Raw genomic sequence first — 23,593 nt, 5'->3', positions numbered from 1 at the left:
TCTATTTCCACTAGAAGGCATCTCATTAATTTCACTTGATTGTTTAGTAGGTTTAAATCTGATCTTATCAAGGCAGATTTTCACATTGGCTAACTAAGAAGAAAAATCGACATTTAACGCTCGATCTTGTTCTTGCATGAGAATGACATTGGACTTAGAACAAACATGAAAACAATAGCAAACGATGAAACTGAAGCAGTATTTTCTTTATAGCATTGTAAACGGCAAAACTGTAAATTAAACCATAAACAAAAGAACTCAGCTTATTTGATTCCCCACTTGAGTTTCAAATAGGCACCCATAAACAAGAACTCAACAAGTCTAGCTAGCATTGGGTCCGATCCCATCAGTATATTATATTCCTCCCTCACCTCTTATACAATAAAGTAACGGGAAATAGAACTCAAAAACTGCAATTAGGTGGACTTGACAGCTGAATAATAGTACGAATAAAAACCATAAACAGAAATGCTCAGACGACCACAATTTCAGCACCAGTAACACACAAACACAATCTGCAGCAAGACAATCCCAGAACAGTAACACAGAAACACAATCAGCAGCAAACACAACAGAGTCTTGAAGGAACATTTAACGATACATGAAATTAATTTGTATTAATTAAAAATAAATTTATATGAAATTATTTAAATGTTTAAAAATAAATTCAAACTTATTGAAATTATTTAGAGAGAGCAGACTGCCTTGAAGGAAGCGGCAGCAGTGGACTTGAAGGAAGCAGCGATGGCTTCTAGATCATGAAGCCAAAAGGAAGCAAAGGTCAAAATTGGCAGTGAGGGGCTTAGAGAGCTCGGTCTTGAAGGAAGCGACAGCGGCAGGGACCACAACAGAGCCAAAAGGAAGCGGCGGCGGCTGTGGACTTGAAGGAAGCAGCGATGGCTTCTAGATCGTGAAGCCAAAAGGAAGCAAAGGTCGGCAGCGGCAACAAAGCTAGAACGAAGCAACAACGGCAACAAAGCTACAAGGAAGCGGCAGCGGCAGCGGCAATTAGAATCTAGAAGGAAGCGGCAAAGGTCCGTTTCTGTGGTTCGGCAAAAGAAAGTAAAGGAAACATGGGTAAAACGCACCGTTTTGATTAAGGGTTAAACGCACCGTTTTCAATTTAATCAAAACGGTGCGTTTTAAATTTGGGGCGCGATTCGGGATTAATATTCGAGGTGAGTAGCAGCGCTCTTGTTTTTAAGTGCACGCATGACGATGAGAAAGGAACATAACGCATCTACCAAATTTATGTGGAAAGGAAAAATCAATGCAAAGGTCAATGATTCCATTTCATATCTCCGTTCACACTTACGTGTATAGCTTCTAAGTTCAAACAAAATAAGCCATCTCAAATGCCCTTTCTTCATACACCAAAAATAACGTGTATCATAAACAAAACCGAAAAAGAAGAAAACTTTTTTTTTTCTCTCTATTTTTATTTCAATCTTATCCTTCCGGTTGGGTTTAATTATTTGCTAGCTGGGTTGTATTTTATTTTTGCTATAGAAGCCGAAAACTACCCGAAGTGAACCGGCGTAAATTAAGATAGAGAAGCCATGTTTTCATGTTATGCGTTTGACACATCAAACTCGTTTTAATTCTAGCTGTACAATTAGAAATTCTGGTCAACTGATTGAGCTGACCAAACTCTCTATTAGTTTTTTCCAAGTAAGACCAAACCCACATCGATATCCTACGTAGGCGTAGCCAAGCCAACTCATTGCATGAAGTTTCCTTGGAACATGTCCAAACTTTAATTTTGACGTCACCCAAGTGGTTAACCTATATATACAATCAACTTGATCCATCCTCACGAAACCTCTTCTCATTATCTTCTCAGGATTAACATGGGAAATTGTTTGTTTTGCATTAAACGTGATGCTAATGCTTCGAGGAATATGGTGTGGGATTGCGAGGAGTATTATTGGGAATCTCCGGGAAATGAAGCAACGAGTAATGATGAAAATGATATCAACGTAGAAAGGCAAATGTTATTGCCAGATGGAGAAGAGAGAGGTTGTTCTTCATCATCGCCGTCTCCGTCTAGCAGAGAAGTCAAGTTAAAGCTTACGAGGAAGGAATTAGAGGATTTGGTGCAAGGAATGGGGGTGAGGGGCTTGTCTCTAGAGGAAGTATTGGCAAAGTTGATCAACGGTAATGCACAGTTTCAGGTGGCGTATCACCGGTCGTGGAGGCCCGTCCTGCAGAGTATTCCGGAGGTGAACGGTGAACTCAGCTGTTGATGCATGATGACGATCAAATTTTTAGGCCGTTAGTTAATTCATTGATTTTTATTGGTCAAAATGATCATTATCGATGTTCATATCCTACAAGTAACTTAACGTAGGCTATTTTGATGTCGTATGTGTAAGTCTTGCGGTTCAATTTGTTGCACATTTATTGTAAAGCCGCCAATAAAAATAAAATCAATCAATTGAGAGCTTCTTTTCAATGTCTTCATGCTCAAATGGGCGAGCTGACTATTTCAACGATCTCTCTTGATCCTAATTACTATTTTATTTATATATAAAATAAAAAAAAAACCGTTATTTAATTGGTCAATATGGGCCATTCATTTGTTGCAACTGTACCCCTTGTCGCTCTTTAGAGTTGGGCTTGAGCCTGACAACTCTGACCTACAAAGGGCCTACGATTCCGGCCTCCTGAGTTGGGCTGCAGAACAAGGTGAGCTTCTCTCTCTCTCTCTCTCTCTCTCTTCCCAAGTAAAATAACTCTTCATCTCGTTGTGTGCATTCGCAACTTTCATTATACTGTATTGCATCGTGTTAAAATAATATTCTTATATTAATCCATATTTAACTATAATTTTTTGCACCTTAATACAATATAGATAATATAGTATAATATAATATAATGTGTCAAACGCACCATTTATGATTTAGTATGTCCACATATATTCATGTATAAGACAATCATGAATTTGGTGAGTCTTGAATGATATTGCATAAAGAACTTACAATGTATTTGACAACTTGTATTACACTACATTGTATTGTGTTAATATATATATATATATTTTATGTTAACTCATGTTTGGCTACAATTTCTAGTTGTATTGAATGTATTACAAAGATGACTACTATACTAAAAGGTGTATAAAATAAACCCACGGGTGAGTAGGGTTTAGGTTGTATTGCATTAAAATACTATTCATATTTTAAATATAATCATTTGACTTTTATAATTTAATATATTATAATAAATTTAAATAAAATTTTAACATAAACAATATATAAAATATTAATAAACCTAATTACATTCGACATTAATAAATAAAAATAAATTTATAATTGGATATTACAATATTATATTACATACATAATACTATATTTTACAATATAATATGAAATTATACTATATCATATTAACTAATATGTAGAAATAAATTACGTTATAATATTATTAATTGTATTGTAATATAGTATTATAATACAATATTTTTCATATAATAAAGTTTTTTTTGTTTGGAAGAGATAATAAAGTTTATACTATGCCAAATAAAACATTACATTATTGCTATAATGTAATGTGCCAAACGCACGGAAAAATTCTAAATCAACCCGAAATTATTAATTAGCATGTAAACAAACAACAACTGGTTTGTCCGTAACACGTGTCGTGGGCGCTCACACATTCGAGACAAAGAGGCTCACGCGTGCGTGACTGGCGCAGTGTGTGGTGGATACAGTTGGAGGTAGTGATTAACTGGTTGGGGAAGCAGAGAAAGGCAATTGATGGCGGTAATGAGAATTGAGAGCAGTGGGTTCTACTTTTATTAATTCTCTTAAGATTTTATGTCCCTGTGGGCTCCACTCTCCCTCCCAGTACAGCTATCTCTGATTTGATAGTTATATTCTCTCCCTGAACGTTTACGAAATCTTAATTAAGAACCCAATTTTTCTAGTTTTCTAAGAAGCCCCTTCTTCTTTTTAGAGTTAATAAATGATTAGAATTATTATGAGTTTTTTTTTTTTTATTTATTTAAAGAAAGGAAAGTACTATAGTGGATGTCTCCCTACTTTGGTTTAGCTAATTAGGATAGCTTGCTAAATTATTTCAATTAATTAGGTTACATATGAAAATTCAATGAATTAAGTTAGTTAGTTAGAAAATTACTTATAAAGACATAATTAATTAACTAAACTAGATATCTATACACATGATTAATCTTAATTGGTCTGGAGTGCCTATAAATAGACTTGTGAATGTTTGTATTCAATACAGTTTGAAATCAATTGAATTTTTTTTTCAACTTAGTATAATAATTATATTATTTACTTAAATTTTTAATTATAAAATGTCTCTTATTGCCTTTTATATATGGATTTAGAATTTTTACAATTAAGAATTTTTAGATGAGAATATAAAATTAATTAAATTTTATTAGTATTACTATACTTACATGTGTTAAAAAAGATTATGAATAATTAAACACAGTTGTGTGGCCTTGAATTTTAAAATTTGAAATAGAACAACATATTATCCACGTGGACTTAGATAAAAATTAAATAAAAAATAGGAAAAAGAACACAGAGACCCTCAATGTTTAGATAAGGGACACAAAACTCCCCATTGTTTTAAAAAACACACTCAAACCCCCATCTACTAACGGAAAACGTTAATCTTAACAGAAATTATAAATTTAACATGTAATTACCGTTATACCCTTCTAACACATTAAAAAATAATTGTTCATTATCCAATTTGTCTCTATATTATTAATACCACAAGAATAATAATTCTCCATATGTCAATCATTTAAACTTGTATAATCAATAAAAAAAAAAAATTAGTTATAACAATAATTACAAAATCTTAATTGTACTAAATAACATATCGAAAAAACATAAAAATCACCAGTCCAATAAACATAACAAAAAATTCTTATATCATGATATTGTATCAAATTGATACCAATAAAACGTTACAACAATAACCATAATATTTTTTTTAAAAAAATAATGTTTACAAATTTGTATGACAACTCCGACTACTAGCTTGTGAGCTCCATCATCCCAATTTAATCCACTTTCATCATCAACATGTATTATGTCTTCATTATCATCATTTGACCAATATGCTTCATCATCTTCTTGTTCAAAACAATAAAGTGGGTTAGTATTCAGGTTTTGGGACGACTGATCAACCTCAGCTTGAAATTATTCTTGTTGGGCTGTCTTTGTAGTATTATCTGAGAGCATATCATTATTTGTTACCATCTGCAAACCAGCATACGCTTTTCATTAATAAATTAAGTAAAAAATTCACATGCTTCATGACCATTAAAAAAAGAAAAATGCTTAATATCCCACCTACGTTAGCATTCTAACCCAATTGATTACATATAACAAAATAAAATTGATTCATTTATTCCATGCACATCTAAAAATTGATCAAAAAAAGAAATAACAAAAGCAACTAGCAAGAATTCTCCAATAAGCCGGCCAAATTAAGAACTCTATTCATCAAATATCCGGAAAAAAAAAAATTAGTTTTAACGGAATTGAACCCTGGGTTCCACAAGCAATAGCAGCAATCAGACGAACGAGCAGTGGCCACGCACGAGCAGCAGCACCAGCAGCTCCCCGATCGCGACCAGTTCCAGCAGCCAGACGCGGTCTCGATCGATGCATGAGGAACACAGCAGCGGCTTCCTGGATCGCGAGCAGTTCCAGCAGCTTGCGGCAGCATGAGCAGTTCCAACAACTTCCGACAGCCCCAGCAGTTTCTGGCAAACCGTGTGTGTGTGAGGATTTTTCCAGATCTGCGAGCAGTGTGTGTGTTTTTGTTTTGTTTGTGGGTTTGTTTTGTTCGTCTGTTTTGTTCGTGTGTGGTAAGTGTGTGTGCGTGTGTTCTGTTCGTGTGTGTGAAGTGTCCGTGGGTTTTTGGTCATTTCATTTGTTATTAATTTACAATTATGATATTAATCTTTTAATAATTTAACATAACGTTTTCTGTTAGTAGATTGGAGTCTGAGTGTCTTTTTTAAAACAATAAGAAATTTTATGTCCCTTATCTAAAGGTTAGGGGTCTCTATGTCCTTTTTCCTAAAAAATATGTAACTTTTAGTTGTGATTTCACCAAAAATAGGGAGCTAGGTGATATTATTCCATTCCGCCCTGAAACTTGGTTAGAGTTTAGACCCCACGTATTTCTTAAGCTCATTCATGGCTTCTGTAGTACAGCACTCCATTACTCTCTCAATTAATCGTGTCGTTTTACTTTTCTTTCTTCCTTCTCTTTCATTCCCACCCATTCTCTGAATTCCAAGACAGAAACTACTAAAAATTCTTTAACTGTTGGTCACGCCTTTTGTTATATATCCTCCTTTTTCATCTTTACTTCTAACTTTTTTTTTTTTCATTTTTTTGAGTTGAAAGAAGGAAATTTTGGAGGAATGAGTGAAGGGATTTCTCTTAACCTCAGTCTGAGTATGGGTCTTTTAGTGCTGTTTCTGTTGCTTCTATGTAAGTGCTCACTGCTCAGCTCTTTTTACCATTTCCTTTTCTGGGCTCGGTTGATTTTGTCATGATCTGTTTTGTTGTATTGTAAATTTTTTCTGTAATTTTTAGCCCATTTTGTTGTGTGTTTACACCAAAAAAAAAAAAAAAAGGAAAAAAAGTTTCTGCTTCTGGTGGTTGATTGTTGTATTGTGTATAAAGCTCCTTAATTTTAGTTATTATCACCTATAATGAGGAGTATGTATTAAGTATTTTTATCTTAATCCTCCAATATTAGAACTAATAAAATTCATATAATTGCTGCTAGCTATCTTAGTTAAGTTGTAAATTATCTTTCAACGCAGCTTCCTCTAGATTGCCTATTTGCATTAGTAACTTGCCATTGCACATCTCTGAGTCTTTTATCTCATAACATTAAATTAGGGCTCACAAATTCTGTTACGGAGTTGTTACATTTCAAATTCTTACAAGATCATCCCTAAGTTGACAGCTTGGGTTGGGGGGGGGGGGTGTTTAATTTAAATTATGGTGGGTTTTTGGAGTAGAGTATTGTTTATCCTGTCATTTTAGTGACCCTATGTGTGGTTACAGGTTTCCATGAATCATGTTGCAGTTCAATGTATAATCTGAAAGGTCACATATCAGTGAACAGAAGAGTGGATGATCTGTTACCTGAGATTCCCCCTCCCCCTAGTGAGGCTCCTCAGCCATTTCTTCCTCTTCTTGCACCTTCTCCCTTGGCACCCTTCACGAATAGCACTGTCCCTAAATTATCAGGTCTGTTCTGTAGCCTAATTATTCTGGTTTTCAAAGCTCTTTTGGGCAAATTTTTTACCCACATTTTGCTGTTGGCACTCTCTGTTTTTGCAGGACACTGTTTGCTAAACTTTACTGCAGCTGAAAGCTTGATGAGCATGACTTCAATTGATTGCCATGCTGTGTTCGCCCCATTGTTGGCCAATGTTGTGTGCTGTCCGCAGCTAGAGGCCACTATTCTGATTCTCATTGGTCAATCCAGTAGAAAAACTAATATGCTTGCTTTAAATGGGACGCTTGCCGAGCACTGCCTCTCTGATTTTGAGCAGATTCTGGTGGGCCAGGGTGCTGCTGATGATCTGAAGAAGATATGCTCAATTAATGCATCAAACCTCACTGAGGCATCTTGCCCAGTCAAGGATGTTAATGAATTTGAGAGCACTGTGGATTCTTCTAAGCTTCTTGCTGCCTGTGAGAAGGTTGATCCTGTAAAAGAATGTTGTGACCAAATTTGTCAGAATGCAATATTAGAAGCTGCTACCAAAATTGCGATGAAAGCCTCGGATCCTTTGAACATGGAAGGGCACAATGTTTTATCCGACCACTCAACCAGGATTAATGATTGCAAAAGCATTGTCCTCCGGTGGCTGGGAAGTAAACTTGATCCCTCTCGTTCCAAGGAAGTTCTAAGAGGACTATCTAATTGCAACGTCAATAAAGGTGGGATTGGAGTGAAACATGGATGTAAAAATCTAATTTTTATTGGAAACTGTTAATGCCTGGGACTGTCAATTATCATTGGTAATTCCTTCATCACATGACTCAACACTTGGATCTTGAATGAGTTTTCCAGTTGTTCCATTAATAAAAATCTCACAGCTCAGGAAGTTGCTCTTTGGATTGTTTAGATGACTGGAAACATGGTTGTGTATGGGGACTGTTGCAGGCTTTCTGCTTGACTGTTTGTGTTGTGTCCTCTATTGGAAATATTCTTTTTAGTATTTGACCCATATGGTTCATCTCTATGCATCCAGTAGTTATTGATAGCCTTGGGATGCTAGGTGATGTTCATTTACTGGTATTTGGTATTTGGTCACCTCACTATGAAGTATTAATTGCTCATAATTTGTTTTATTTTCTAGTTTGTCTGTGAGTGCAAATGTTGTGTTTTGGACTGTATGGTAATTTCATGTTTGCTCTGCAGATTTTTCTCTAATTGATTTCGTTTAGTGATGCAAATCCTTCAGCTGATCTCAATTCTTTTTTGATCTATTAGTAAATTTATTCTGTTTTCTGCTTCAGTTTGCCCTTTGTCTTTCCCCAGCACAAAACACTTAGCAAAGAGCTGTGGGGATAATATAAGTAACCAATCCGCTTGCTGTAACGCCATGGAGAGCTATGTGTCACACTTGCAAAAACAGAGCCTCATCACTAACTTGCAAGCTTTGGATTGCGCTACATTACTAGGAACGAAGTTACAAAAATCAAGTATAACTGCAGATGTTTTTAAACTGTGTCATATAAGTCTCAAAGATTTCACCCTACAAGGTTAGTACTAGTTCTGTTAAACAATGCTGCTTAATGAGAAAATCGAAATATCCTTTTGTCTGACATAAAACTGTTATTAATGCATAATTCTTTTGTCACCTTGCTTCTCCAATGTGACGCGGGGGATTGATGATATGGATGCAGCTGCTGGAAATCAAGGTACGATATGTTATTCATATTATAATTTAGTTAACGGATATAAAGTTAGTAAGATCTGTAAAGTTATTCCCTTTGAGTTTATTCATATCAGCCATCATCCAATCATGTGTGCGGCCCCAGCTCTATCATTTATAACTGAAATGTATAGTTGTGTTGTGTTGCTGTATATTGCTGTGCTCTTCAACCACTCTTGAATTCCAACCGTAGCACAATTTCTAGTTTTCAATATATTTCTGTACGGGACTTTTTATGCTACTTGAGTTTTTTTTTTTTAAAAGAGTTGAATCTAACTTGCATATTCGCCCCTTTCTAGCAGAATCTGGATGCCTCCTGCCGAGCTTGCCTTCAGATGCAACATTTGACAAGTCTTCAGGGATTAGTTTTATTTGTGATCTGAATGACAACATTCCAGCCCCATGGCCTTCTTCATCTCGATTACCAACTCAATCATGCAATAGTTGTATGTTCAACTGATAGTATTTAAAATCATGTTCTTTTAGCTGTTATCTTTTCTGTCGAATTTTATTGAAATTTCTGTTTGGCTTGTGGCATGCAGCTGTTAGAATTCCAGCACTTCCTGCTGCTGCATCTGCTCAAAGTGGTAAGTAGATAATAAACTTTTTTTTTAAACTTAAGTAGATAATAAACTTAACAAGAAATTTTAAAATGATTCACCATTCCTTCTAAGTTTGTGATATGAACTTCTGGGAAAATCAAGAAAGCTCATGCAAAATTCATACAAATATTTTGTGGGGAATTGGAATTGAACATTGAAGGCACTTCGTGTTCCCTAGTGATATCCTTCCAGCTCAAGTAGATAAGGGCAAGCCCTGCATACATGCAAGTTTTTGGAAGTCTTGCGGGCAGAGTTAACATTTGTGGAGTCAAAAGAAAATATGATTGCTACTGAATACTTGCTTATGCTTGACATAATGCTCTCGTGTTTTGCAGGTCTTTATAATGAGGCTTTGAAATTTTATCAGCTCTTTGCTTCGTCAGCGATTCTGTTGATGCTCATATAGATTTATAGGTCATTCTTGCTTATCATTTACGTTGAGAGAGCTTTTTTGTATTACCAACACCGATCCCTCAGGCCTTACAAATGAAGATAGCATAACACGGTTCTGTTGGGAAAACTTACTATATATCACCCAGGTGTGAGCTGCCTTGGTTCATTGGAAGGAGAATCTTAGCCTGGTTTTCAAGTTTGTGTTTCTGGTCACATTAATTATTGATTCTTACTTGTGGTTCTCCAATAATTTTTTCTGTAAAGATGTATATGTAAAATGAAGGAAAGTCATACTATTATCTACCTATCTGACTCTGCCATGTAAATTTTGCCCCTTTTGTAAGGACATTGTAGATTAGGACTTTTACAACTGCTAAAGTCCATGAATTTTAGTAAGTTATCTGCAATAAATTGCAAGTAACAACTTTTGAAAGAGTAGTTGATATATGTGTATTTTTATTTGTTGTCAATTATTTATGATTTTGTCTCAGGAAGTGAAAAATCGTTTGAATAAATGGGACGAGAAAACAACGCCAATTTTGGAAGGACTAAAGCCGACTTAAAATTCCAAACCAACTAGCATTTCAGCAATCCTATAATCAAGGCCCATGAGGATTATTAAATAAAAAATTACCTTTGCACTACTTTTATTATATTATATATATATTTTACATTATTTTTGTTTTTAAATTTGTATTAATTAGTTACTTTGCCACTATAATTTAAATAAAATAGTTATTTTATCACAAATGAATTAAAAGATCAATTTATCCTACAAAATTTTTAAAAATAAAAAAATTATAATTATCATTTAATTAATTGATAAATATTACTGAAAAATTAGGTTTGGGATACTATTTTAATTAATTGATAATAATTGTTATTGATTTTTCAATCCTTTTGATCTAAAAAACATGTAATACTCATCTCAAATATTTTTTTTTTTTTGCTTTTTTAATCAATCATGCAGTCGCAATTATCAAACAACTTTCATTGTTTCCAAAATAATAATAGTCTAAACCAACTTTGAATAATAAAAAATTATAATTACAAAAATAATCGTTTAAAAATTATAATTTTAAGAATAAACATTTTAGATTTTGGGATTTATTTGTTTTATTAAATTCGTCAGTAATCTTGTAATTTTTTTTTATTTTAAAAAATTTTGTATGATTAAATGGTCGTTTAATTCATTTAGAGATAAAATATTTATTTTATTTAAATTCTTAGTGTCAAAATGATTGATTAATTCAAACTTAAAAATAAAGGTGGTGTGCATATAATTTCCCTCAACAAATTTGGTGCTTCTATCTTGTTGCAGTAATGTTGTTTTGAATGCTTAATATCCATTTAATAATCCCATAATGTGTTGCGGTATTTCTCCAATCATTTTCGAGATGCTTGAATTTCTGTATTTTTTTTATTTTTTGAACCAAGGGAGACCACCGTCAGTATCAGTAAATTGTCGTGTGCTAAATGTTTGTTAGAATATAAAGTCATTATACTTTTAATTGGACGTGTCATATTATATATCATAATTAAATTGTCACATGTGAATTACTAATTGACGATATTATTCGTCGTTAACGCGATATTTTACAGTTCTAATCAATGAGTAAATGTGTCTTAAGAACGTTTCAAAAACTAGAATAAGTTTTAGTAAAACAGATGTCCAATTAGAAACTAGAATCGACTCAATCGAGGGAGAACTGGATCTTGATGTTATATATAAGACATTTGTTAAGAAATAAAAACGCAAATAATTCATGTAAAGGTTTAATAAATATTCCTGGAATTAAAGTGGGTGTTATCAGAATTAGTGTGAATTACAAATATTTTCAAATCTCAGCGGCAGCTACGTTGTGTGGAATGGAAGCAAAAATGAGTAGATTTTATAGCATCGAACCCACTTATTACAAATTTTGAATGTTGTTGGAGCCATATATTGCATGAACAGATTTTCGGAATTATTATTGCGTTATATATGCCATCAATGCTTATTATTTAGAATGGGATGTAAATAAATGCGTCAGATATAAAGGTAGCCTATTAATGAACAATACACACACCTGCCTAAATAATTAAACTAGCTAACAACAGTCAACAAATGCAAATTCCAAAAGCATTGATCATCGTCATAGGAGAAGGGGAAGTGCCTCTATATTTTGGCACCTGCAATATTGTGGTGTGGGTAATTATTTTAATATTATTGTACCACATGCATGACTCTCTTGCTTATCAATGTTTTCTTTTAAACATTCGCCAATTAATGTCTCAGAATTGAAAGCTTTAAGATATTTGATGGACTTTGAATTCGTGTCGACAAGTATACACTAAGATAGAGTAACTGGTCTGTTGTGTGTGTGTGTATATATATATATAAATATATTTAATGGATTTAATTTGAATTCTTGTTGACAACAATGTTTTAATGGTGATGCAAAATACAATGATATATATATGTATAGAGAGAGAGAGAGAGAGAGATTCTAATACTTTGTCATATCGATCAGTATGTGATGAAATGAAGTTTTCCCCGTTTGACCATATAATCATATTGTGTTAACCTAACTTTCTATGTATGTCTTTGAAAGTTAAGTGGCAGATGCCATATTATATCGCCTACATATATATAAATGATTACCGGGGAGGTAGCTGCGTGTGTGTTGAGAGTTGAGAGACAAGACTCACAAGAGTGAAGGAACTTACATGGATTCCTCCAACACAGATATTAATAATAATAATGTCCATGAACCCATGTTGCAAAGCAACGGGTCGGAGGTCGAGCCAGTGAGTTCTGAGCTTGAAGAAGCTCTGTCGGACGACAGCTTGTCATTCTTTCAGAGAATCAAGAAAGCAACATGGATCGAACTCAAAAACCTCTTCCGCCTAGCAGCCCCAGCAATCTTGGTTTACATGCTCAATAACCTTGTCTCCATGTCCACTCAGATCTTTTGCGGCCATCTTGGCAATCTTGAGCTTGCTGCCGTCTCTCTTGGCAGCACCGGCATCCAAGTTTTCGCCTTTGGCCTTATGGTACGTAATAGTATATATATATATATGTTTGTATGTATAATTACTGCCCGATTACAATTAAAATATTATTTTTACACAGTTGGGAATGGGAAGCGCTACTGAAACTTTATGTGGCCAAGCTTACGGGGCACAGAAGTACGATATGCTAGGTGTTTATCTTCAAAGATCGGCAGTCATACTCACGGCAACTGGGATACCACTCATGGTCATCTACATATTCTCAAAACAAATCTTGCTCCTTCTAGGGGAATCAAGTGCCATTGCATCAGCAGCAACAATCTTCGTTTTCGGTCTAATCCCGCAGATATTTGCCTACGCCGTTAATTTCCCCATACAAAAGTTCCTACAAGCGCAAAGCATAATCTCGCCAAGTGCATACATTTCAGCGGCAACACTTGTGGTGCATGTGCTCCTAAGTTGGGTTGCGATTTTCAAGCTAGGCTGGGGACTTCTCGGGGCATCGTTGGTGTTAAGTTTGTCGTGGTGGATTATAGTGGCGGCACAATTCGTGTACATTTTGTTGAGTGAAAGGTGCAAAAAGACATGGACTGGGTTTAGCTTACAGGCTTTTTCTGGGCTGTGGGACTTCCTGAAATTGTCAACAGCATCGGCCGTAATGCTGTGCCTCGAGATTTGGTACTATCAGATCATTGTTTTGATTGCTGGGTTGCTCGATAATGCTGAAATTGTGCTGGACTCTCTCTCCATCTGGTAAGATACGAATTATTTGTCTGTTCAATCTCTTTAATATGCTCATCGTCATCACGTCGCCAAAGTAATTCAATGCAACCGCATGCCATTACATGTGTCCACTAATGCAGCATGACGATTGCTGGATGGGTGTTCATGATTGCTGTGGGTTTCAATGCGGCAGCAAGGTACGTAATTGATTAGTGTTTTCCACTAATTAGTTACAATTATTTGGGCTGAATTGGTGAAATACACACGTACGTACAGTGTTAGGGTGGGCAATGAGTTGGGTGCAGCACATCCAAAATCGTGTAAGTTCTCAGTGATCGTGGTAACTTCAATTTCACTCGCACTCTCTGTGATTCTGGCCATTCTTGTCCTCATACTGCGCAATGTCTTGAGCTATGCCTTCACTGGCGGCTCCACCGTCGCCGACTCCGTTGCTGAACTCAGCCCTTTTCTTGCTTTCTCCGTAATTCTCAACGGCGTCCAGCCTGTTCTGTCAGGTAATTCTTATTCTCCTAGCATATCATCTCAAAGACACAGAATTGAAGATGCAATTGAAGATGCAGGATCCAATTATATGTTTATTTACTATTTACTATGTAATGGTCAATTATTTAAAGTGCGCGCATTACCGTGTAAAAGGTAGTATTTAGGTTGTTGATATTTGGCTTTGCACAAGACGGCGACGTGCTCACACACACAGCCACACAACACAACAAACAGGCAAATGAGTTCATTAGTATACATATGTACGTCAACTCAAGCTTTAATAAGTGGTTGCTTTTCTATAGTTATTAGTGGGGGAAAAAGAGCCACGTTCCTGTTCTTTGATTAAATAAATACAAACTCCATTGATATTTTAAAAAGCATCAAACTCTTTTAAGCATCAATTTGCTCTCGATGATTATTTAACGTTAGGAATATAATTACTTTTAATTAATTGAAAAATATGAGCTACCTTAACTACCTCAGGTAAAAAATTTAATAACAGTCGGCCTTTGATTATAATGTCAATCAATAATTGAGAACTACTGAATAGTTAGACGTTAAGCGTCGTTTTCATTGCTAGCTGTTGCCGTATTATATGAATTATATATCTCCACCTCTCCCTCTCCATAATTAATTCACCCGTTTTTTTTCCTTTAATTAACTCGTTGTGGCTTCAAAATTCAAATAATTAATAATTAACGGTACTGCAATTGATGTGATATATTAAATGACACCAGGAGTAGCTGTTGGGTGCGGATGGCAAGCTTTTGTGGCTTATGTTAACGTGGGATGCTACTACCTGATTGGTATCCCAATCGGTTGCCTTCTCGGCTTCAAGTTCAATCTTGGTGCTAAGGTACTCAAAATTTTCTGTTTATAAACTTACATTTACAGCAAGCTAATCAGTCCCAAAACTGAAATGAAATTAAATAAAAAATTTTAAAAAAAAATTAATGATGACTTTATATTTCATTAAATTTTAATTTTGTCTTTTTTTTTTTTTTAATAATTTGTGCGTGTGTGTGTGTGTGTGTGTGTGTTTGTGTGTAGGGAATATGGTCTGGGATGATTGGAGGCACTCTTATTCAGACTATAATCTTAGTATATGTCACATTACGGACTGACTGGAATAAAGAGGTATTTATATTTTGGATAAAAATAGTTTCTCTCTAATAAAATCAAATGTTGATTTATTCATAATTATAATGTTTTTCTTCCAGGTTGAGAAAGCTAGAAATCGTATGGATGAGTGGGGAGATAAAACGGAGCAGCTTTTGAAGGAATGAATTAAAGCCTTTTTATTTGTGAATTTGGCCAATTTTAAGTTCGTACACCCAAACCTACTTGACTGTTTGCAATTTTAAAGACTCCCATGTCCTCGCTATTATGGCTGGGATACCCCTTCAATCTCATTCGCTGTAAATTTTTAATCAATGCTTCATTTCCATCAGATTATCTACAGTCCACATAACGTAATGTGTAACGTTGTTCCAATCACGATTGATTTTTAGTTTTTTTTTTTATTTTTTATTTTTTAGTATAAGGATGGGTGAGCCCTTTACCGTAAACCTAAATTTATTTCTTAACTTCTTAATAACTGAAATAGTCAATTAAATATAAAGTTGTCCGATAAATACTCGGTGAAATTCGAAGGTGATATTTTTAAGTTTTTGAACTTCGAAATTGGTATTACAATTGGATACCAAGTCTCTAAATCTTTACAGTTATAGTACAATCTTATTAATTAAGTGAAATTAACCTCATACCTACAGTTGATTAATTACATGAGATTGAGAGGCTGAGGGAAAATGTTTTGATAACATTTTTAGCCGGCCATTTTACGTTTTTTGAAAAAAGAAAAACATTAATAAAGACTTGTTTACTACATCGTTTTTACTTTTAGCATTTTTCTTTTTTTTCTTTTCGGGGTTAATGATTGCAGTAAATGATAAAGTGGCGTCTCCACTTTGCATTCTCCAAGATGTCATGCGTTGTCGGACCACTGTTATAAAAAGTCTTTGAAACACTGTTTTAATGGGGACCATACTGCTTTTCTTATGTTATTATTATTATTATTATTATGGATCCTTCTATCTTACATGCATGTAAGATATATTTTTCTCACATAAATAATTTATTGGTCCCATATATATACTATTTATGTGAGAGGGATGTATCTTACATGCATGTAAGATAGAGATTGCCTATTATTATTATTATCATCAGGGTCCGCCTGAGTTACCTTCGATGTAACTTACGGTCAGCCTCTGAAATTTCATCTAATCCCATATTCTCTATGTTATTTATATTTTATTCATAAATATTATAAACTTTTTTAATTATAAAATTTCGGTTAACCTCTTATACTCAATTTTATTTTATTAAAACCCTAGACTGGAACACCACTTATGAATTTTAAAAATAACTAAAAACCAAAATATCATTACCTTTAAGTGCATTATTTTTTAGTGTGGCAATATCTTTTAGAATTTTTTTTCCTAGATTCAATTTTTAAGACACTATTTTTATATTTTTTTAGTTATTTTAATTGACCATTGTGTTACTAAAACACCTTATTTAGTTCTTTTGAATTAACTGATACAAGGAACAAAATAAAAAATATTATGTTGTGATTTTTCAATGATTTTAACTTTTAATTTTTTTTTTATAAATACAGTAATTGAAATGAAAACTTATCCTCAAAATTTTTCATACATGCTAACTGACAATAAATATGAATTTTCAACTCTTCTTCATCTAGATCAAAAGTTGTTAAAAACATTAATGTTAATATTTTCTCCATAATGGCACACTGATTTAAAAAGATAATCTTTGAAGATTATTGTCATACAATAAATATGACAATAATATTTTCTCCATAACAGTGGTTCTCGTGTAAGAGATAATCTTTTAACTTTCTAATTAATTACAAGATCATCATCCATGCATTATTTTTCTTTTGAATGATTTTGATACTCACGTCCGCTCAATCAATTCAATCCAGTTATAAAAAGTCTTTGAAACACTGATTTAATGGGGACCATACTGCTTTTCTTATGTTGTTATTACTATTATTATTATTATTATTATTATTATTATTATATTGTCCTCCAATTCGTATATCGTTTTATTATTCCAAACATAGGTTTTCTATTAATAAATATTTGATTACACCAAATTCTATGATACAGACCACCAAATATCGTTTTATTATTCTTATTTTCAGATTTTAATTTCTACACAAATTATTAACGGAATTTTCATTTTGTTTAGAGATAAATTATTCTTATTCTATAAAGTATTATAAAAAAAAACATCTTTTAAAAGACAATAGCAAACTCACTCCCCTGAATATATTGTATAAATAATTTTTAAAAAATGTAATGTTTACGTTTGTGCCTTGAATATAGGACTTCATAATTTTTTTTTAAGAAATATAATATAGAGACTTCATTTATCATAATCTGGCATCAATTTTTTCATTCCTTTTTTTTTTTTTTTGGAAATGGGAATTCACTTTTGACGACATTTTCCAATCAATTATATTGACGTTCACCATTTTGAGCATTAATAATGGCTTCTTGCTTTCCTTCCAAATTCATCTGCTTTTTCGGAAATGCTTCATTTTCTTAACATTTTGTGAATATTGGCACCCAAAAAAAAAAGAAAGAAAGAGAAATCGTTGCCAATAATTAGTCGAAAGAATTTCCATTCTTGTTTCTTTTTTGTTCTAAATTTTTTTTTTTTGGGGCCAAGATGAGATCAATTTTCAGACTGATCACATACGTATGATAAGAGATAAATTACTTTTACAACTATTACATAATTAAAGACCAAGTTTTTGAAGATCTGTGTGCAATTAATAAAAATATATATTAACATAAAAACAATTAAGCAACTAGATTTAAATTTTTTTTGTGAAATTGCATTAGAAAAAAAAAATCCACGTTTTCTTTTAAAAATAAAAATAAAATCTCGTTCAGCAAAGTATATATTATGACACGTAACCTACCTAACAACATATGAATATTGATTGGGAACTTTGAGGTGACAACAAATTGAACACCTTTTTTGTTTATTTGTTAATTGACAACTCAAAATTCAAAATCATAATCTCTTACGTAAGACTAACGCTAATTACATCTGAATCCCTAATATTTTATGTCTTATCAAATAATCATATGATTTTTCCACTTGTATCAAATAAGTCCACCATCTTAGTAAAATTATTGAAGTACCCCTACAAGTATTGGACTTTTGAGTCTTTTGACAAAAAATCCACGAGCAGATGATATAAGTTATATAATATTACACGCCACTTCGGCCTTGATCGAAGTGGTGGGCTGCTGTGTGAGGGCAACGATTCAAGCTCCCACAAAAGTATTGTGGGGACTAAATGTTCTTAATATTTATAAATTATTCCTCCTTGCGAAATGTAAGTGGAGTATGAACATTCTTCTTCTATAAGGGGTTATTTGTCTGGGTATGTACTTTACATAATTCAATGTAATAGTGTAAGTCCCAATTATGTATATCTGATTGTAAATATCAGTGTAATATATCTGTTATAATAACAGTTATTATAAATATATGTGTAATACAGTAATCTGATGTGTAATCAGTATTAAAAAAAAAGTTATATAATATTACAAATGACAAATAAAATAATTAGTAACTACAAATTAAATTAATAAAGTGAATAAATTTATTTTATAGCGAAAATATTTCTTGTCCGTTTTGAAGTTGATTATATGTAATTTTATTTATAACATAACATAGAAATATCATTGATCTATTTTTCCTATCGATAATTCTGGTGGAAAGCAGGGATGGTGATGATATTCATCAGTACACGCAGCCGCATGCACATCAAACCAAAACCTATCTTCTTATTTTCCAGAAGATTTGCTTTGCACACGTAAGATGAGCAACAGGCAGCGATTATGGTTAAAATGATTCAATGAAACGGCCCGCTCACAAGTCTCAAGTTTCCATGAAAAAGAGTTCAAGTCTCAATTTGCTCTGATTTTGATTCGTACCCTTTTGTCTGGACTCTGCATTATTTAGTACTTTTTTGCCACCTTATCATTCAGTGCCGTCCCATGTTTGTTTATGTCGTGCGTCAGCGTCTGTAATATAATATTTAATGCTTGTAGAGTCCCAAGAAGAGTTTTTCACTCTCTCTTCCTTCAGTCTTCATTTCCCAGTTTCTGACTTTATTGCTTTGCGCTCCCTTCGCCGGTTCATTTCTGCTTCTTTTGTTGCTTAAGGAAGCCAAGGTTCGTTCTTTTTCTCTCTTTGCATCCGTATTACGGTATTTTAATTTTTATTTATTTATTTTTATATCAGGATCAGCTTTTGTTCTTCTTCGACTTGTTCATTGCGTGATGTGTATTAGCATCTGGGTTTAAACTCGCTTTGTAGTTTTAGTTTTGGTTTCATTGTTATCTGCCTTTTGGGTATGTAAATGCTTGTGTTCTGTTCTCCATCGACTGGAATTTTATTAGCGTGTATCTGCAATTTGCGTACGGGTTAATTATGACGCATCTTTGAGCTCCAGAATATAGTTTCAAGCTAATATTAAAAGTCTAGTTTTGTTGGTTTTATCTTAAAAACCGTTGGTTTTAGTAAAGTCATAATCATGTTTCCTCTGTTTAATTGCTATGGTGGATACTTAATGTAATCTGTTAGGCGTGCCTCACATCCCTTTGGGATCAAATGCATGTGAAGTTATACTTTTCATTTTGTTTAATGTTTAGTCATTTGATTCAAGAATCTTATGTTCGAACTATATACATAAAAATGCTACGGGAGATTAGTGTTAGCCCGGTATACTTTGGTGGTTCTTTAATTCTCCCAACATGAGATCAATTGTTACAATTAACTATTTGGGTAATTCATTCAAATTGTTTAGCGAGAGCATTATGACTTATATATCGGAGATCACCAATGTTATGGAGTATGAGGCTCTTGCAAAGGAGAAATTGCCGAAGATGGTTTATGACTACTATGCATCAGGTGCTGAGGACCAGTGGACTCTTCAGGAAAACCGCAATGCATTCTCTAGGATTCTGTAAGCTTTTTTTTATTGTAGCCAAATCATCCTTTGTTGAATTTTGCTTTTGGTTTAATTCTGTCCTATGAATAACACATTTTCTATCTTTTCTTCAGCTCATCTTAATTTCTGAAATCAATTTATTTCTTTTTCTGAAAATAAGATTTCGACCACGCATTCTTAGAGATGTAAGCAAGATTGACATGACTACAACAGTCTTGGGCTTCAACATTTCCATGCCCATCATGATTGCTCCAACGGCATTTCAGAAAATGGCTCATCCTGAAGGTAGATGCCTTTGCTTTTGAAAAGTCCTCCTCTTAAAATGGGAATGATTCAATGCTTACTTTGGGGTGAGGGCATGAGATAACCCGAGCTAATAAACACATGAATGCGTATCTGCCTATTTTCTAATGCATGCTCTGTGCCCTGCGTAACACAATTATTTCATGTCTTTGATTAGTTTGTTTGAGGTAAAAATAAATTTAGATTTATCCACCCCTGCTTAGGGCTCTTTTAAGAATTGATTTTCAAAGACCTGCACAAGATAAAGACATATTTATTTCTGAACATGGTAATGTGTTTGTGCAGGGGAGTGTGCAACAGCAAGGGCAGCCTCAGCAGCTGGCACAATCATGGTTTGCCTCTCATCATTTTGTTTTTACTTGGAAGTTGTATTTAAAATTTTCTCCGTGTGTATGCTTTCAAATACAAAGCAATATGAACATGCTATGCCCTTAAAATTAAAATTTTCTATCTCCCTTAATTTGTATATGCATGATTTGTTGTTTCAGACATTATCTTCATGGGCCACTTCCAGTGTCGAGGAAGTTTCTTCAACGGGACCTGGAATTCGCTTTTTCCAACTCTATGTGAGTTTGAGAAACCATTGGCATTTCTTGTCTATATTTATCCTGATCACCATGATATTGTTTTCAACTTGTAAATGGGAACCTTAAACACAAAAGCATTACACTATATGGCCACTGAGTACCAGCATCTAGTCATGAAGTCCCTGGGTGCCAATTGCCTTCATTGATTCTGAATTTCAAATCATTCATAAGTGTCAATATCTATGAAATACTGAAGTAGATGATCCATTAGAAGGTTCATATAATTCCAGTTATCAATAATTTTCTTGATTAAAATTCAGGTGACCAAGGACAGGAATGTGGACGCACAGCTAGTAAAAAGAGCTGAAAGGGCTGGTTTTAAGGCGATTGCCCTTACCGTCGATACTCCAAGGCTTGGCCGTCGGGAAGCTGATATTAAGAACAGGTCAGTAATGTTTGAAACATATTGAAATGAGGAAAAAGAAATTGGTAGGGATTTAACTTAGTCATTTCAGATAATACGCTTAATTATGGACGAGCTAGCTCTATTTACTTTCTGCTTCAATATCATATTTAACCTTCAATGGGTATGCGCACAGATTTGTTTTGCCGCCACATCTGACTTTGAAGAACTATGAGGGCTTGTATTTTGGCAAGATGGATAAGGTGTGTGATGTGTGGGTTATGGATTTTGTTATTATGGTTTCCATATGTTATACCTGTTGGTCAACAGTTATTTGTTTGGCGACCTTGTAGACTGATGACTCTGGATTAGCTTCGTATGTTGCCAACCAAATTGACCGGTCACTGAACTGGAAGGTAAGCCAACCATAATATTTTGTTATTATGGTTTCCATATGTTATACCTTTTTGGTCAACAACCAAATTGACCGGTAACTGTAACACACATTTTTTTTTTAAATTTGTTAATATCACTGTGCCATGTGGCTTTTGAACAGGATGTGAAGTGGCTTCAAACAATCACCTCACTGCCAATACTCGTGAAGGGTGTTCTTACTGCTGAGGATGGTAGCAAACTACTTTCTAAAGAATGAATAGAGTTCTCTTCGCCATGCAGCTTTTGATCAAGCAATTCAATCTTTTTTTGAATAATGCAGCAAGTCTAGCAATACAGTATGGAGCTGCAGGAATCATTGTATCCAATCACGGAGCGCGCCAACTAGATTATGTCCCTGCAACTGTTATGGCTTTGGAAGAGGTATTTTTCTCTACGTTGGGTAACTCCCTCGTTTTAATTTAAATTTAGTATCAATGCTGGAACATCACTGTGGCTAAGTTGCTTAGTCGGAAATTAGGACTATTTTGATTCTATAAGTTAATTGAAACCTCCAGGTTGTTCATGCTGCAAAAGGCCGAGTTCCTGTCTTCCTTGATGGTGGGGTTCGTCGTGGAACTGATGTCTTCAAGGCTTTGGCTCTAGGAGCATCTGGAGTATTTGTAAGTATCTAATGTGAGATCACCCTTATGGTATATGTAATGAATTGGCAATGACCAATGATCTCTGCCAAACATCTGAAAGATAATATAGTCCTGCCAAAAGTTAAATGAATAAGGGAAAGGCCGTATTAAGATTTAGGTTAGGATATAACGTAGTTTTAATTTCTCATTCTGTTTCTCTGTTAATTTTAGGTTGGAAGGCCAGTACCATTCTCGCTGGCAGTTGATGGAGAGGCTGGTGTGAGAAAAGTGCTTCAGATGCTTCGTGATGAGTTTGAGCTAACAATGGCATTAAGTGGGTGCCGTTCGCTCAAGGAGATTACACGCAACCACGTTGTGACTCATTGGGACACTCCTGGAGCTGTAGCCAGATTGTAAGATGGTCTCCAACATCAACATTAAAACTTTTAATTTTTAAACAACTGTGATTCGAATAACCTAATCCCGGATTCAGGGATTAGCATATTGTTAAGACGACAAGGATGTATGAATTAATTAATAAAGGGAGGTGCGGCCTGGCTTGGCTTGGGGCTTTTTATGTATATTGCTCTTCAATATGCAGCAGGATTTTCATACTTGAATTGTCACCACTTACCGGCAACAATCAGAATTGGCAATTAACTTAGGAAGCTTTGTTGGGCTTATTTTCTCAAGCCTCAGAATTGAATTTGGTGTGCCTTCTCACCTGGACCATTCTTTTAAATTGCTCGAGTTGATTCATTATTCATTATTATTATAAAATTTATATTCAATTTATTCCAGGAAAATGACATGGCCCATTACCTCAAAGCTTTGCCAATTACAACCATGGGCTCTAAAAGGATCACCATTTAATAATTCACATTACTTGCAACCAAAACACAGTAAATTCATCTTTTTATCCTAAATGGGGGAAAAAACATATATTATTATTTGTTACGCGTGAATCAGGAAGATTGATTGTCCGTGTTCGACAAAGAGAAAGAGGCTTTAATGTGTACGTGTATCTGTTTCAAAAAAGGGGCAAAAAAAAAAAGCAGTTATGTGAGAGACTAACAGGGAGGTTATGGTTATGGATAAACATCACTAC

At 34.1% G+C, this 23,593-nt stretch overlaps 4 protein-coding genes across 5 annotated transcripts; all 4 read left to right on the top strand.

Moving 5' to 3' along the window:
• The first annotated feature begins 1,804 nt into the window (after positions 1–1,804).
• LOC112101144 lies at positions 1,805–2,446 on the top strand. The gene has a single exon (XM_024191583.1). The coding sequence runs from the start codon at positions 1,851–1,853 to the stop codon at positions 2,244–2,246; it is 396 nt and encodes a 131-aa protein (XP_024047351.1). The 5' UTR covers positions 1,805–1,850; the 3' UTR covers positions 2,247–2,446.
• Positions 2,447–6,129: 3,683 nt separating this feature from the next.
• LOC18050647 (uncharacterized GPI-anchored protein At1g61900) lies at positions 6,130–10,375 on the top strand. Of its 2 annotated transcripts, none has more exons than XM_024191318.1 (8): positions 6,130–6,491; positions 7,077–7,262; positions 7,356–7,961; positions 8,544–8,789; positions 8,934–8,948; positions 9,262–9,408; positions 9,505–9,549; positions 9,900–10,375. In XM_024191318.1, exons 1-8 carry the CDS (start codon positions 6,422–6,424, stop codon positions 9,968–9,970), a joined length of 1,386 nt encoding a protein of 461 aa, XP_024047086.1. In that variant the 5' UTR covers positions 6,130–6,421; the 3' UTR covers positions 9,971–10,375. The 2 variants fall into 2 exon arrangements, with proteins under 2 accessions (XP_024047086.1, XP_024047088.1); XM_024191320.1 differs by having other exon boundaries at positions 6,131–6,491; positions 9,265–9,408; positions 9,900–10,373.
• A 2,076-nt stretch (positions 10,376–12,451) lies between these two features.
• Positions 12,452–15,661, top strand: LOC18050646 (protein DETOXIFICATION 40). The gene is made up of 7 exons (XM_006449653.2): positions 12,452–12,993; positions 13,073–13,704; positions 13,815–13,871; positions 13,951–14,189; positions 14,916–15,034; positions 15,229–15,315; positions 15,399–15,661. The coding sequence occupies exons 1-7, from the start codon at positions 12,667–12,669 to the stop codon at positions 15,462–15,464; spliced, it is 1,527 nt and encodes a 508-aa protein (XP_006449716.1). The 5' UTR covers positions 12,452–12,666; the 3' UTR covers positions 15,465–15,661.
• Positions 15,662–18,978: 3,317 nt separating this feature from the next.
• Positions 18,979–23,066, top strand: LOC18050645 (peroxisomal (S)-2-hydroxy-acid oxidase). The gene is made up of 12 exons (XM_006449651.2): positions 18,979–19,457; positions 20,093–20,251; positions 20,397–20,521; positions 20,825–20,871; positions 21,028–21,105; positions 21,387–21,511; positions 21,666–21,732; positions 21,823–21,885; positions 22,026–22,095; positions 22,185–22,285; positions 22,420–22,524; positions 22,717–23,066. The coding sequence occupies exons 2-12, from the start codon at positions 20,103–20,105 to the stop codon at positions 22,900–22,902; spliced, it is 1,116 nt and encodes a 371-aa protein (XP_006449714.1). The 5' UTR covers positions 18,979–19,457; positions 20,093–20,102; the 3' UTR covers positions 22,903–23,066.
• Positions 23,067–23,593: the final 527 nt, after the last annotated feature.

The sequence above is a fragment of the Citrus clementina genome, unplaced genomic scaffold, assembly GCF_000493195.1.
Source record: "Citrus clementina cultivar Clemenules unplaced genomic scaffold, Citrus_clementina_v1.0 scaffold_2, whole genome shotgun sequence".
NCBI lineage: Eukaryota > Viridiplantae > Streptophyta > Magnoliopsida > Sapindales > Rutaceae > Citrus > Citrus x clementina.
Note: the sequence above shows the minus strand (reverse complement) of the source record. Positions and strands in the feature narration are given on the sequence as shown.

What these genes read in the sequence shown, in the direction of transcription:
- LOC112101144 (XM_024191583.1), top strand. Translation starts at nt 1,851, where the DNA reads ATGGGAAATTGTTTGTTTTGCATTAAACGTGATGCTAATGCTTCGAGG.
- LOC18050647 (XM_024191318.1), top strand. Translation starts at nt 6,422, where the DNA reads ATGAGTGAAGGGATTTCTCTTAACCTCAGTCTGAGTATGGGTCTTTTA. An exon ending in CACTGTCCCTAAATTATCAG is followed by an intron (nt 7,263 to 7,355) that starts GTCTGTTCTGTA and finishes CTGTTTTTGCAG; the next exon opens with GACACTGTTTGCTAAACTTT. An exon ending in TGCTGCATCTGCTCAAAGTG is followed by an intron (nt 9,550 to 9,899) that starts GTAAGTAGATAA and finishes CGTGTTTTGCAG; the next exon opens with GTCTTTATAATGAGGCTTTG.
- LOC18050646 (XM_006449653.2), top strand. Translation starts at nt 12,667, where the DNA reads ATGGATTCCTCCAACACAGATATTAATAATAATAATGTCCATGAACCC. An exon ending in GGTTTCAATGCGGCAGCAAG is followed by an intron (nt 13,872 to 13,950) that starts GTACGTAATTGA and finishes ACGTACGTACAG; the next exon opens with TGTTAGGGTGGGCAATGAGT. An exon ending in AGTTCAATCTTGGTGCTAAG is followed by an intron (nt 15,035 to 15,228) that starts GTACTCAAAATT and finishes GTTTGTGTGTAG; the next exon opens with GGAATATGGTCTGGGATGAT.
- LOC18050645 (XM_006449651.2), top strand. Translation starts at nt 20,103, where the DNA reads ATGACTTATATATCGGAGATCACCAATGTTATGGAGTATGAGGCTCTT. An exon ending in GAAAATGGCTCATCCTGAAG is followed by an intron (nt 20,522 to 20,824) that starts GTAGATGCCTTT and finishes GTGTTTGTGCAG; the next exon opens with GGGAGTGTGCAACAGCAAGG. An exon ending in CAGCAGCTGGCACAATCATG is followed by an intron (nt 20,872 to 21,027) that starts GTTTGCCTCTCA and finishes TTGTTGTTTCAG; the next exon opens with ACATTATCTTCATGGGCCAC.